The sequence below is a fragment of the Sebastes umbrosus genome, chromosome 22 (genome assembly GCF_015220745.1).
Source record: "Sebastes umbrosus isolate fSebUmb1 chromosome 22, fSebUmb1.pri, whole genome shotgun sequence".
NCBI lineage: Eukaryota > Metazoa > Chordata > Actinopteri > Perciformes > Sebastidae > Sebastes > Sebastes umbrosus.
The window spans coordinates 20,317,402-20,333,754 of NC_051290.1; the positions used below are offsets into that span (position 1 = coordinate 20,317,402).

Consider the following 16,353-nt stretch of genomic DNA (forward strand, 5'->3'; position numbering starts at 1 on the left):
CTCTCATTTCCCTTTCTTGGGGGAGTAGATTAGCGAATCTCATACCCGTTTATCATATCAGCCAGAAATATTGAAGCCCCCAGTGGTTTTCTGCTGATCCAACACTGTCATCATTAAATTTCATTTTCTGAGCATTCATACATTTGGACATGGAGAGAATACTAAGCACGAGTGCTTGCTCCTGTACTCTGGGAGGAGCAGGAATGCCCTGGTCTGGAAACCCTCCTCCTTATCAATTCTTATTTTCACCCCCCGCCCGATTTGGATTCCAGCCTACGTCAGCATCTCTTAAACTGCTGGTTTGGAGCAGAAAATGTCTCCAAGCAATCCCATCTGATGTTAAACATATCAGTATTAATGTATTATAGCATGTGAGATATCAAAATGTGGTGCGGAGCGAGGAATTCATCGGGCACTGCAGAATTTACTCTAATAATTTGATAACAGGAATGAAGACTGACAGCTGGCCCCACATATCAGAACATTAGGCACGAGCACTGGGAAGATAGGCAGCCTACAATCTGTCATGAAGATGAGCTGAAATAAATCAGGGAGAAAAGATGGAAACGCGCCTGTTATGTAAAGCCTACAATTACCAACAATGTATTCAACACCCGATGTGATGTTTAAAGAGGACCTATTACGCTCATTTTCAGGTGTTATTATTTTAGGTTTTTACTGGAACACGTTTACATGCTTTAATGTTAAAAAAACGCTTTACTTTTCTCATACCGGCTGTGCTGCAGCACCTCTTTTCACCCTCTGTCTGAAACACTCTGTTTGAGCTCCTCCTCCCCAGTCTGCTCTAATTAGTCAGCTGGCCCACCCTGTTGTGATTGGTCAACCGCACCAAACTTTTCGGACTCTGCTCCAGCTCCGCTTTAACTAGCTTTGTTGTGCCAAACTAGCCGCTAGGCGGGTGTAGGAGCCAAATTTCCTCATTTCAGAATATGGTAAATTGGATCTTTGTTGCCCGATTAGATATTTAGTTTATTAAATTATTTGTGCTTTAGTAAACGGGTTTATCATTATATTTAACTATGGAAATCCAATATGGAGCTTTGCCTTGGGTTAATCCGCTTTTTCCCATGTTTCCCCTTTACCACTTTTATATTAGGGCAGGGAGCTAGAGCTCTGATGGGCCCCAGGGAGCGCGGTAATATACAGTTTTGGACCACACTGAATCTTCAGTCCATCAGCTTATTTATCAAACCTTTTTTTTGTTTGTTTTGATTTATAAGAAAGTTGTTGGGGCTGTTGTACAAAATATACTTTGCTTTCAAATTAAATGTTATTTATCGTTTTAACACTTTGGATCTCTGTAATCTTTGTTTGGACAGCAATCCGAAGTGCATCTTATAACTGCATGAATCGCACCTTGAGCCTCAAGGCTAATTTGGGTTGCCTTTATAGCGGGTATTATGCAAATGTGTTACTTGGTGACATCACGATGTTACGGAAGAAAAGGCGGGACATCGAGCAAGGCGTTTCAGGCAGTTCAGGAGCAGTGTTTCTGTGGGGGTGAGTAACTCCCTTTGGCGTGGTGGGCTTTGTAATTTGCAGACCTTTTACATGCACAAGAAACTATACAACACACTAAAGGAAAGGGAATAAAGCATAATAGGTCCTCTTCAAAGAAAGAAGAGACAAAAAAAACGACTTATTTTGGGGAAAAATTGTCACCTGGAACAGGTGTTGTGGGAATATATGTGCCTGTAACATCTTCTGTAGGTATGTTAGTTAAGAGTACTGTAAATTTTATATAGAACTCAATAATAAAACACTTTGTACTGTCTCATATTGACAAACTCTTTACTACATCGAAATTTCCCCGGGTGGGAAAATAAAGTTCTATAAAACTTGTACCTCTTGAGCCAATAAAGGACAGCCCATGATGAATAAAAATTATTAATATCTATAATTTGAATTGTTGAGACACACGCACGCACACACGCGCACGCACACACTCTCTGCAGTTATCAGCATTTTTGCTTAAGTGTGCAATTACGGCCCTGATGCATCAGACAGTTTATCCTGTCAGATCAATTTTTATGTCTCTGCGATTCCAGCTAATCGCTCTGGACTGGCTGATTTGCTGTCGCTGCCTGTGCTGGTCAAGGCCTTGTGTGCTTTTTGTGTGTCCACAGTCTGAACTAAGGAACAGCTCACATGAAAACATACACCGAAACACTGATCATACAACTGCAGGGCACGCAGCAACACGATCATGCACAGCAATTAACAATCCGCCGCTTTACCATCAGATAAATTTGCAGACTGTGAAATAGATGTGAGGAACCATATAGATACATTATATGACCCAATTCATATTACTGTATCTTGCATGGTGTTGGGAAGAACGCTATATCAGGACTTAATCCTTAAAGGGCTTTCGCAGGCTTAATCTCTTCAATGATTCATTCGGCCTCTAAGCAGCTGAAACATGTGAAAGCAATACTGTTTTCTCTATCTCAGACCACTTTGTGCAAAAAAAAACATTCTTGCATAGGGACAATGTGTCAGGGTTAACAACGTTCAACACGCATGGTCATCTTTAGTGATTTATATTGGTGAAGTGATTCAAGCACAGTCGAGTGTAATATTCTCTATCTGTGATCACTTTGTAATGGAAGTGTGTTCTATAGGGACTTCCTATCCAGAGAGGAGGCAAGGTACTTATTCCTCCTATGGCCATTGAGTGATTTATGAGGAGCTGTTTAAAAGGTACAATTACAAGCTGTCCTTGTGGGACAGTGTGTGCCACAGAAACAGCTGAACTTTTTACTGCAGCAGCATCACGGTAGTCTAATTTGTGTTTCACAACCTGAATCAATATCAGGCGAGAGCGTGGCTGGCTACTCGTGAATCTTTGGGTATTGGAAGCTGAATGAATGGAGGATATTTAACAGTATATTCACACATTATCCTGACATACTGTAAAAGATTACAATATTCATTCCTATGATTTTGCTCATGAAGTTTACTCCTCAAGGGGAGTATAGAGTGTTGCAGGAATGAGTCCTAAAACCCGGAAATGAGTGCATTTGAGCACTTCTGGATCCCTCGTCTCGAAGTATATTGTTTTTTTGAATGGGTTTTTGGTTAGATGCTTGAAATATGGTCTGTGGTTAACACAAGCTGAAGAGATTTTAATGTTTTGTTCTACGACATAAAATATGTCGGTAACTATCCCACTCGTGAAGTTGAAGCTTTTACGTGTCTTAAAGGAACAGTGTGTAGCATTAGGGGGATCTTTTAGCAGAAATATAATGTAGTAAAGTATAAAGTATAATCAACTGAAATATAGAATCGTTGTGCTTTTGTTAGCTTAGAATGAGCCCTTCATGTCTACATAGGGAGCGGGTCCTCAGTTGGTTGCAATCTGCAACCACACCACTAGATGTTGCCAAATCCTACACACTGTACCTTTAAAAAAGGCGGTTGCTAACAAGCGGCTAAATGAGACTACTAAACGTCAGGTCGAACACTAGTTCGCCTTTAGCTTAGTGGTTGCGACGTGAAGTCATGTGACCGTGGTGTAGTTCCTTTATAGCCAAAGGTTAGCTTTTTACCTCTGACGATTGCATTTACGCTTCAAAAATCATGAATTGTTGAGATTATCTTACTGAACAAAATGTGTAAGTATCATGAACATTTGTTTGTCCAAGAGTTTATTTTTTACAATAATCGAAAGGAAAAATCTCATTGGCTTTTTGTCGATGGAACCAGTATGAGGCTAACTTCCAGGTTGGCCTACAAAAATATGTCATCCCTGCAGCACTGTATTACTCATCCTGTGAAAATATAATGTCTTGTGTGGCTCTCCGGAGGAACCTTATAAAGTCCAAGAAAATAACAGCTGATGATGTGTCTGATTGGGGCTAAAACTTCAAAATGGAAAGAGTCAGAGAAAACGATAAAACAAGGAAAAATAAAAGTATAACCCACAAAATAAAAATATAAAATCAAGAAAAGCTGAATAAAACAAACACTTTTTGAAAGATAGACATTAGTTTGGCTTAGTCTAACTTCTATAAAAATAAGTGAGAATACAGACTGTTTTTGTGTGTAAGAAAAGCAAAAACAACCAACTGAAATTAACTTCTATTGCCATGAGAAAAGATATGTTAAAATGCTTGGCGGCAGATGCATCACTCTGTTTTCTAAATGCTTTGTTGTTTCCTATTTAACTAGTCAAATTAACATCAAAATATTAATATGCACAGAAAGCACATTATTATACAGTAAAGTGGCAGGAAGAACTCGGGGGGGATATATGTCTCTTTATAGAATTTATTCTGCCTTTAAGAGTTTAAACAATTATGAAAAAGTACTATACTGTGCTCTCTAACTCATGCAGGAACTACTGACGCCTCAAGAGGATCCACTAGCATATTGCATTTCTCTTCGATGATTCACTCATTCTCTCTCTCTGCAACTTTTCTTAACAGAGAGAGACAATGTGATGCTCCTCAGCTCATAATATCAGCCCATTACAGAATCATCATGTCAGGGAGGTGTTTAAACGTCTGACTCCTGTTTTACATTAGATTTCAATGATGTGCTCTTGCTGTCGTCGTGTAAATGGGTGAGAGACGAGCATTTATTCACTTTGTCTGACTTTTTTATGAAGACAGAAGACTGTGTAAACTTCAAGGGCTTTCATTGACGGAAGATTTCAAAACTCGACTCCCACAGCAATTCAAACATTATGAGAGAGTTTAGAAGGAGATTATTCTACAGTGTTTACTCTGAGCTTTTACTGCAGCAAATACCCACATTAAAGGGAACATTATACTGTATGCTTTTGTGCTTTTCCCCTTTCCTTTAGTGTGTTATTTAGTTTTTTGTGCATGTAAAAGATCAGCAAGGTTACAAAGTCCACGCCAAAGGGAGTCACTCTCCCGGACAGAAACACTGCTCATGAACTGCCTGAAACGCCTCGCTTGAAGTCCTGCCTTTTCTTCTGTAACGTGGTGATGTCACCAAGTAACATATTTGCATAACGGCTAATTTGGCGCGCCTTAAGCTAGTTAGAGCGGAGCCTGAAGAGTTTGGTTCGGTTAACCAATCACAACAGAGTGGGTTGAGGTGCTGCAGCACAGCCGGTATGAGAAAATTAAAGCTTTTTTTTCACATTAAAACATGTAAACATGTTCTAATAGAAACCCAAAGTACAACTATGCACCTAAAAATAAGTATAACAGCTCCTCTTTAAGAATGTTTAACACATTGTCAGCTCAGTTAAGAATAAGTATATGTTGTACAGAAGAAAATAGTCAGTTGAACTCTTAAAAAGAAAGTGATGACATTATGTGATCTTACTAGAAAATGTTTAAAAGGACATGTTCATTGTTTTTGCCCTAACCTTATTAAATGTATCTTTATCATCATTCATATTGAAGTATAATAGCAAGCCAGCAATAGTTTTAGTTTTGAAAATCTTACCCCACTGCTTCTCTCTGGCTTTCAAACAGCTCAATGTACCAACAGTTTAGGCTTTCAAAAACCATGATAAATCACATTTTAGAAAAAACAGGAAGCTCCCAGTAAATTAATATCTTGAATGCTCCACCACAAAATGGTCTCAAAGGGTGCTTTCTATCAGGTTTTATTGACTGTTTTTTGCACAGTTTCCTGTTTTCTACACTAATGAAGCCCAGAGAAATAGTCAGAGAAACCTGATAGAGAGCTCAGTTTGTGCTCTTTCATCAGTAAGACGTGTAGACATGTGTGATGTGCTGCAAGCTTCCTGTTCTCTAAAAGGAGATTTATCAGTATCATTTTGAAAGCCTAAACGATCTCCCCATTGGACCGTGTAGAAACCCAGTGAGACGCTGCAGGAGAGTGGTAGGATCCTCAGATGTAAAGCCAAAAGTGAGATTGCATTTTTTGCATGATTATCAACGATGGTAAACAACATCTTAATATGGGTGTGAGCTGAAAAAGGGTGGATGTATAAGTGCCCAAAGACTATATTTAGTATGATAAGGAAAAATGACGCAACATTTGTTCTGATTGGCCAAAAGTCTTGAAATTTGGACATACTTTGGTAAAATATCTAACAGCACATGAAAAATGAAAAATCACACTTTTATAGTCAAAGTCAGGTTTTTTGAAAAATGAGGAAAAACGTTAAATATTTTCCATATGAAATATATTTTTACACTACATATGTGTGAATATCTTTGATATTCAACTTGTTCTGAGTTCATAGACACCAAATACATGATTGTTCTCCTTGTAGTTTCTCAGATACAGACATTTACTTATCATACTATATATAGTCTTTGGGCACGTGGGACTACTGTTTTTTCCTAAATATTTTAGGGAGCATACTGCAAAAAAATTTGTCCCATTTACCCAAATACTAGATATTCCTCTCACAGGCCATCACTCTGATGAACACTTAAATCAGTCATACACTGTCAATAACCCTCTAACACCAATATATCCACTGCTGCTGCTGTAATTATAGAAAAAATATTAAATGCACAAACTTTTTTAAATATCTACATATCATATGAATCCTACATGTTGTACATACAGTATATTGACATGTATACATGTACATACTATACATAATCATCAAGTACATACTGTATATAGTACATATATCCATTCAGTATTTATTTTTTGCACTATTTGTATTGTGTACACTTAAAGAACACTCTACTTGTATATAGACATTTTTATTTTATTTCTTATGTTGTTAGTCATTGGTGCTTTTTATATATATATATATATGTATATATATATATATATATACATATATATATATATAACTATTTTTTCACTACTTGTGTACTGTGACGGTTCTGTCTATTCCAAACCTTTATTCGTCCAGCTTTGTTGACTTTGTCCCTAGCTGTTATTTCTATTTCTGTGTAAGTACATTTAGAGACATGCATAAAAGAGTAAAGTGAAAATACTATGATATAGTATGATAAGAAAAACTTACTTCTCAACCAAACGCTTTGACCAATTTTGAAAATGTCTCCACATTTATGCTTCAGCAAGCCAAGAGAAAACTTTCATTTGCGGGCACAAATTGGTTAAGTCTTCAAAAATATGATAATGAACTGTTTTAAAAAGCGTTCATGTCCCTTAATGAAAGCATTTTCCCCTCTCAGAACCGGCACACACTGTATAATGAGACATGCAGAGAGAAGGGGCTTCCCTTGCACCTATTTCAACAATTTCCTGAGTTCACTGCGAGTCTCTCTTCAAAGATTTACTTTTAATGTAACTGCTCAAACACGGCTAAGTTGAATTCATATCATCTTTCTCTGGTCAGCCTCGTAATAACATTACGATTTACTGGAAGACGGCAGTCGGGGAAGCGTTTAAGCCGTTGCTATCCAAATATCTCCTCAATGTTTTACTTTTTCTATAACCTTTTTAGCTGCTCAAACATGAGATGAGTAGACAGTTGCTTAATGTGAGATGAGCTCAAAGTGCTCTCCCACAGTAATGAAATATATTGTCTTCCTCTAACTGGTTGGCTACCAGGAGGAATTTAATCTCAGAAAGGGTTTCACTGGAGTGTCTTGTTTTTTTCTCACTTTGCCGAATCATCTTACGATGAGCACTGTCAATGAAACAGAAACCCTTTTTACTTCAAGCGTTTGTTGTTTAGTTCTTATGTTTGCTCTTGTGATCTTACTGAAAGCACTCCAAGTAATATGAGCCCAATCACTCCGAGCGGTTTACTATAATTGAGCATTAAATTAAACGTTTCAACCTCAAGAGGTTCACTGGGCATATCTCTTCCACAAACGTGCGTGTCCTAAGTGTTCAAACGGGAAAACTGAATTTACTCTTTGAAACCAGTTCATAACAATTGCACTTCACATAGAACCATTATCAAGGAGTGTTGATAATTGGTCTCGTCGCCGACTGTTTCAAACATGAGGCGCGTCGTTTTTTTTTTTGTTCTGTGGCCAATTTCAGAGTAATTGCATATTATGCGGGGACACTGTTGGACTGTTCATGCCTCAAGATGTTTCAATAACGCGTGATTTTCTCTATTCATTCAAGAGCAGGCAAAAAGGTACAATCATTGTCTATTGAGGGAACTCGCTGAAGACTGACTTGCGGGAGAGGAGATGGAGGCTTGAGATATGTTTTCAATGGCACATGATTTCCACAGCTCGAACGGGAAAAAACAAAGAGGTACAATCACTGTCATCAATGAGAGATTGGAGCAGATCTTCAGCAAGAGTGGGAAGAGAATGGAGAGAACAGGCATGGCTGTTCAGACGCATTAGAATGTGGGGGCACATACACAAAGAGTTTAATTAACATGATAACCATCGGAAGAGGGGATTCATGCCTACCTTACATGACTGCTTTGAGATCACATATTATGGGTATTTCCTCAGTTATTATGAATTTTCAGAGTGCCATATAGTGGTGTTGCTTTAGTCTGTTGTGCATATGTAAGACTGATTTAATGTCTGTATGCTAAAAAATAAAGCAGTTAGCTTTGCCTAAAGACTGGAAACAGCTAGCCAAACATTCAGCACACAAAAACTCACCTCCCCAGTTCTCCAGGCTGAAAAGGTTGTTGAAGTTGTGGCTGACGAACGGCGAGATCTTCTTCAAGTCGTGGGTCCGAACCCGAGTCGCAAGGAGCGACTGGTGGGCATCCCTGAAGGTGGTGTCCATTAGCAACAGACCTTGGTGTGCGCGGACAGCCTTGGCGAATCCCTCGGGACCGTCACGCAGCAACACGTCACGGAAACCAATCGGGGGGTCACCTATTAGAGAAAGAGGGAGAGAGAAAGATAGGGAAAAGAAAAAAATGAATGTGGAGAGTGATACAGAGGGCTAATGAAAGGGAAATAAGTTGGTGCTTACAGATGCAGCCACCCAGAATTGCCCCTCCCAGCCTATTGCCAACCGGATCCCAGCCGGATTCCAGCTAGTTCCCAGCTGAGTTCCAGTCGCTGGAAATTCCTTCTGTTTCCTGACTGGGCGTGTGACATAGGCCTATCAGATGCTGGGAGACTACTTTAAAAATGTTCAACCAAACTTCACCATGCACAATTACTCATATATTTTCTAATGATTAGTCCATACATTCACTGAAGATGGATTGATAGATTAATAGAAAAAATAAAGTAGCTTTCACAAACCACAGAACTAAAATTACAGCTACAACAGGAGTTTCCATATGTTTTGAATAAGTGGACATATTCGAGTAGCCCTTTATTTATCCAATTTAAGCTGTGTACTGACTTCAGACGCTGCTTAAGTGTCTGGCAAGACACACCAATTTAACAAGACGCCAGGCGAGCAGGTAAACTCATGTAAGTCCGGCGCTTGTCATAACTTCTGCTAATGAGGTGGACGCGGCCTCCTCTCATTGCCGCTCCAATCGCCCTCAGCTCATGCAGATCAACTAGAAAAAGAACACAGGACTATAAGCCCAGCAGCCGGCTTATTAGACACACCACCCACCGATTTGTAAAAATGGATTTCTCCTGCTGACAGTGACTCATATGGCCATGGTTTTCTATATAAAGTAAGCAGCTACTGTTTAGTGAAACAAGATATCCATGTTGACTGAGCTTGGTACTGTATGGCTGCTACCTGAAGGCAAACCGGTTCCGGGATGGTTGCTATTGCACTTTTCACGCATCTCTAATTTCTCAGCCTTATCTGGCCTGCAACCCTGTTTTTAGGTCCCAAATTTACACCAGCACTCAGAGAGCTGTCGTGATGTCGTAAATTTAAGCATGGCATATGTTTATATTCTATTTTCAAAAGTGTGGAGGCAGCTCCAGATGGATTACATTGAAATGATATATTTATACTCATGGTTTTTGACATGTTGAAATGTTTTTATATATTCCCATATAAAATATTAGCTTTAAAACTCTCCAAAAACCATGTCTGCTGGATATGCAGCGTCTCCAGGCCCAAGGTATACAGCCATGCTGTGAGGCTGTACTTAAAGCTAAATGCTAATCTCCATGGACAGATTCTGCATTTAGATGTAGAATCTGTAGGCAACAACAAAAAGAGGCTGAACGCATTGAAATCGAAATGCAATCTTGGAACCCAACGGATATCGTCTGTGAAATGATTTAGCTTTTTATTAGCTTTTTATTAGCTTGTTAACTGGCTACTTGTGAAACAATCCAGTCTTCTCTCAACTCCAACTCCGGCCTTGCATCCCAAGATGCTAATCGGACTGTAAACAATGAACAACGTACGGAAAAGGAAGTCTTGGCCCGAATACCTGCTGGCTACAACGGAACCCCTGAAATATAGTCCCTTGCCCTCAGAGGCTAAATCCTCGTCAAACCGACAGCTGATGGGTTCCGAGATTGGCTAATGCTACCGTCAGTATGCTAACATGATCACAATGACGATGCAAACATGCTGATGTTTTGCCAGTATCATGTTTACCATGTTCACAATCGTAGTGACTGCACGCTAACAGCTGCTAATTAGCACTAAACACAAAGCATGTATGGGAACGTCATTCGTTTTTCAGGTACTTGGTCATAAGCCAAGGTATTCCACAAATAACATTTTGACTTGATGATGATGGCGCTAGAGGAAACGTGAAGAGATCACCAAAGTCATTAGGATTCATCCCGTTGGGCACGTGATTGTCTGTACCAAATTTCACGGCAGTCCATCCAATAGTTGTTGAGATATTTCACTCAAAATCACAAATGTGAACCTCACAGTAGCACAAAAAGAAAATGTCAGGTGATCACGAAAGTATTTATGATTCATCCTCTGGAGGCCATGAATATCTGTACAGAAATTAGTGCCAATCCATCCAATTGATGTTGAGATATTTTAATGGATTAAGTGGAAATTTTGACCTGCTGGTGGTCACTACAGAAAATGTCAGGGGATCACCAAACCCAGTAGGATTTATCCCCTGGAGACCATGAATGTTTCTACATAATACCATGGACCTAAGTGGTGGATCAACATCGCCTTCCATGGAGCCATGCTGCTGGCGTAGCTAAAAATAAGATGAGAGTAATGCAAGCTCGCAGATGAACTAGAAACAGGTGAATCACATGGCGCAATATCCATTACGAGTGTTTCAGAGACCTTGTCGGTTCCGCTCCCTGAGGAACCCAGGATGAAGACAGTTGGACATGTTGGGATTAATGTTTCTGGTTAGCTTACAAGACTGTAATGACATATACAGTACCGCTAAAAGCCTCCACAAGGAGGAATATAAACACTGGCTGTGGAATCCCCAAGACAAATGTTTGCAGTTTCAGCTCATAAAAGCTAAGTAGTCTTAAAAACAAACAGGTTACACATTGCAGAGACCTTGCCCTAAGGGCGCTGCTATAACCAACCCTCTTATCCTAATCCTTCTCTCTACCCCTCATCGCTCTTTCCTCTCCATGCCTGGCAATTACACTCGAGTACAACCAGAGGCATTCAAATATTGGAAGTGGAATTGGGATCTATTTTTGCTGCCGCGTGTACAATAATCAATCAATTAGACTAGTTAATGAGGTACTATCTGCCTGCTTAGTTGTCCTCCAACCCTCTGTCGCCCTCCTCCATCTCACTTCCTCTCTCTCTCTCTCTCTACTCTCTCTCTACTCTCTCTCTGCGTAGCTAAACATTCGCTCTTGACCTTTTATTGTTGTAACTCATCCCTGGAAACAAATGATCTCTGCTATAATTGTCTCTCAGGCCAGCATGAGCAAAATTAACTCCACACACACACACACACACACACACACACACACACACACACACACACACACACACACACACACACACACACACACACACACACACACACACACACACACACACACACACACACACACACACACACACACACACTGATGTGGATACATTTGTCCACACATGCGAACACACTAGCACAGCCGCACAAAATGAGCTCGCGGAGGCTAGATGAGCTCGGTGAAATCACACCGCCGTGGCAAATAGATACAGACGCTTTGAACTTATCAAGATCCGTGCATAATAGAGAGGCGGACTGGGGGAACGCTGCCACACACCTACACACACCTACACACACACACACAGAAAAATGATTTATACTCAAAGTCCACCTTCCATTTCTCACAGTCATGCAGCCTTACAAACTTGCTTTCTATGTTTTTTTTACCACTCTGACACAATAGAGGAAATGAGGGTATCTGTAGTGGGAATACGGTGACTAAACAATGGCCTATGCGTGCGATATGTAGTCACAGTGTTTGAGTGGATTTGTGCGTGCAATATCCTACACAAAGCAGTAAAGAGATACAAGTCCCAAGTGGTTGCTGTGCTTAACAACTGACCCACTTACACACAAACACACACTTTACTTTGCATCTAAAACACTTCCACCCCCTATAGGGAGTAGGACTGTGATGTCACCGACGGAGAGTCGGCCATTTTCGGAGGATAAAGAGTCAGAGTGCCATCCGCTTGCTGTTTACTGCAAGTGTCAAAAACTGCACACACAAAACACTACACAATGAATAAGATTCAAACCCGAATTGTAGTACATATAGTATACAGTCGGACACAAAGGTAGGCTAACGTTATGGGTTTCATTTTGCAAGATACAGGTAGATTAAATATGCCGTATTAGTACAACGTTTTGTTAGTATGCTGTTAGCATTACATTAGCTAGCTTATCTTTGTCCGGATGATTGTGAAGATGACATTTGGCTTGTAGATCTTAATGTTTTTTACCTACCCGTTTACATTGGCTTTCAACGATTTACATATTTTGAACTGCTGACAGGTGTTCGCTAACTCCAAAACACATCAGTGAACTGTCAAGATCCTCCTAATTCATAAGGCTCAATATCATTAACCGACTTCAGTTTTGTAATATATCTCCTGTTTGCCTCTGTCAGCTTCTCTTTATATGGGTATTTGCCTTTCACGTGTAATCTATACATTGCTGATGACGAACGATTGACAGATAATGATAGTGTACCGTAGCTCTGTACGATAACCTCCAAAAATGGAGCTGCGCCCCAGAATGCTCCACGATTCCCATTCCCTATAGCTACTTTACCCTCACCTCACTCTTCTATCTCTCAGTCTGGTGTCATTTCATACCTCTTTTCACCCGTCCTCTCCTCTCCTCCAGCTCCGCAACAACACAACCTAATACGCCCAGATAGAGCGAGCTATAGTGCTCAGAGGCACTTCTTTATTTGCAATTTGTGTAAAGAGACAATCTCAGAGTAATAATGGCTCGCCTCGTCGCTGTCCTGAGCGGGCATCCGCCTCCCGAGAAGACTGTTAAATGTCTCGTATCTTTTTGTTTAGGAAGCTTTTAATTGGCAGATCCTGGTGGGGCTGCTGCAGTAATCAGTGCTTTATTAACGACAGGTGTGCTGGAGCAGCCAATCAATTAAGCCTGTGCATGTTAAACGCAGATAGATGTGTTAGGCCCTGTCAAAACAGATACACATATTTTCAAAAATGGATATTTTCCTATACGTTTTGGCCTCTCGTCCACACGCAAACGGAGTTTTGGGTAAAAAAAAAGAGGATATTTTTGAAAACGCCTTCTAAAGTGCAGCTTTTTAAAATCTCTGGTTACTTTATATCGGTGTGGACGTTTAAAACAAAGCGTTTGGGTGACGATGACGTCCTCTCCTTATTTCGTGCATGCCCATTGTTGCTTTGTGTAATGAGCATGCTCCAGAAACAATAACAAAGATGACGGACTACCGGCTTTTTGACGCTTTGTTAGCACTGCTCGGACTAATTATTTTACATTTGAAAAATGATCCAGTCACAGGAGGCCGAAGCAGGAACACATTAAACATGTCGAGGCCGAATGGTGATTGAATGTGTTTTTGGGGGATTGAAGGCGAGGTTTGGAGCACTCATAAGGGCGATGGATATAAACCTGAATGACCTCCCTTTCCTCATTTATGCATGTAAAAAGACAGTCGTTGACAGTCATGCAGTACGACCAGGAATCCCATCCCCCCACGAACAATAACTGTTATCAAACTGACAGTAATGAAGCCAAAGGAAAGGGAGGGAGAAGGGTGGCAACAAAATTTATTGACCCTTAACTTGCGATCTCACTTGTGGTTACATGAAATATTACGGCGAGCGAAGCGTTTTGAGTCGTCTGAATGTGGACGGAGATATTTTGTAAAACAAAGGTTGTGTGGACAGGTTTCTTTTATTTAAACGGAGGGGGAAAATATCAGCTTTTTAAAATATCTGTGTACATATAGACAGGGCGCCTTAATGTAAGAGAAATATACAGGCTGTTGTCGGCTACAGAAAAGTTCAATAATTCTGAATTCACAAAATATATCCTTTTCTTATACTGCAGTATGGTATTTACATTACATTTGCATTTAGTTATTGCTTGCTGCTAAAATACAGCCTGCTGAAAAGCTTTTGACTGGCAGTGCTTTTCAAGAACAGAATTTATTTTCCTCCGCATAGCTGTATGGGAGGTGTGAAGCAAAACAAACAAAGAAATTGTTTTAAGAACAAAGAAGAAAAAAAAGTTACCTCGCAGTACACACACATACCCAGAGTATCTTGAGCTTTCAGAAAGCCAAATTTAAGACTCTTTATGACTCCTTTTAAGCTACCTGGAAATGAGTTTTGGAGCTAAACAAAAGCAACAGAAATAAATTAAATACAGCCCTTTCTGTTTGAAGTTGGATAATGAAAGCATCAAAAGCTAGAAACAGAGAATTATTAGGACATTTGTGCACAGATTTTGCATATTGTGCCACGGACTACCCTTCTACTTTAATCCTAGGAATGGAAATACAGCGCACAACTGGGAGGAGGGGAGCAGTCTGTCATTTTTATTAGTCATTCTTCCTAAAGCTATCTGGTGATTAACCTCTAGATGTCCTCAATTAAATAAATCCTGACAATAATTGGAACAAGGTGTACTTCTACACCATCGATGAGGCACCGGCAATCAGCCTTCACAGGGAACGGTTTAGACTACAAATCCTAATTAGAAAATAATGGCCTTTCAGCACTTAACATGTTCTGTCAGGACACCCTCGGCCTGTCTTTCAGGAACACTTTTCTCTCCTCGCTGTGGAGGGAACTCCTCCATAATTGTTTTCTTCTTTCGTTCTCTTTATCCGTAGATGTGATGTTTTGAGATATGACAATATTCTGATCTTTGCTCCTCTTTTCTGTGGGTGGTGCACAGTAATCGTCCTCATTACTCATCCTCCTTCTTTCCAGCCCGGTTGCACGAAAAGGCGTATGAATGACACGACAATGCGCAAGACAGAAAAGTGCAATAAGAATGTCGTTCTCGCTATTGGTTTGTCATTTATACGCCATGACGTAGAATAAAAAGTGAGAAAGACTGCTTATGGCAGGCGGGAGGGGAGGTGTATGGGTCCAACAAACACAGGTCTTTCAACCAGGAGACCCGTGTTTTTGTTTTGTAAGTTACATTAGTGATGTTTGTCACCTGTTTTCCGTACTTATGTGATGTTGTTTCTGTAAGTATTTTACTTAGTTTACATACTTATTTTAAGTAACCATGATGTTTTTCCTTAACCTAACTAAGTGGAGTTGTTGCCTAAACGTAAATGTGTCCGTTATTGTAGATTCCTGGATGGGTCCAACAAACATAGGACTTTCAATCAGGAGACTGGTGTTTTATAAGTCACGTTAGTAATGTTTGTTACGTGTGTTTTTAGTGACGTTTGTGAAGTGTTTTCCGTACTAATGTTACGTTGTTTCCGTACGTATTGTACTTAGTTAGCGTACTTATTTTAAGGCCAAACATTACTCTTTTCCTTAACCTAACTAAGTGGTTTTGTCACCTAAACCTATTGCGATGGATCCAAAAAACACAGGACTTTCCACCAGGAAACCGGTGTTCGGGACCAGCGTTCTGTTTTTTAAGTTACGTTACTGAGTTGCTCATTCCTCATGTATCTATCGCGATCAATTTATCTATCCATATCTCCCCGCCTGCCACTATGTCCACATGATCATTTCCTCTACCCTCTCCTCTCCTTTCATAACCCCTTTCTCCTTCCATGCCGCTGTCCCTCCCTCCATCCACAGAGTGTGATAATACAGGCCTAATCCCTCTCTTCTCCCAATCCCTCCGTCGAATGAAAGAAAGGATATAAGCACATTACAAATCTCATTACTAGGCTTTAGGTATGCCTCTGTGCGTGCCTGTGCTGCATACTTCATCAGCTGCTTACACTAGGTAAGTGGGGCGCATGTACACAATGGGTACCTATAGAGTACCTGCTCAGTACAGTGCAGTGTCTGTGCCAGATTTTCAAGAGTAAATGCACGTGTGCTTGCTGCAATAAGAGGGGCGGGCGATGACAGCTGTCAACACAAGATTTGCAT

General features: G+C 40.2%; 2 protein-coding genes across 6 annotated transcripts in view; one reads left to right on the forward strand and one right to left on the reverse strand.

Moving 5' to 3' along the window:
* LOC119481208 (serine/threonine-protein kinase pim-1-like) overlaps positions 1 to 16,353 on the forward strand; it is a 1,020,488-nt gene that overhangs the window by 601,969 nt on the left and 402,166 nt on the right. The window lies entirely within an intron of this gene.
* The window catches only part of pcxb (pyruvate carboxylase b), a 370,637-nt gene that overhangs the window by 64,159 nt on the left and 290,125 nt on the right, over positions 1 to 16,353 (reverse strand). For all 3 annotated transcript variants that reach the window (XM_037757903.1, XM_037757905.1, XM_037757904.1), the window contains exon 15: positions 8,541 to 8,762. In XM_037757903.1, the coding sequence (XP_037613831.1) occupies positions 8,541 to 8,762 (222 nt within the window). The remainder of the gene's footprint in view (positions 1 to 8,540; positions 8,763 to 16,353) is intronic.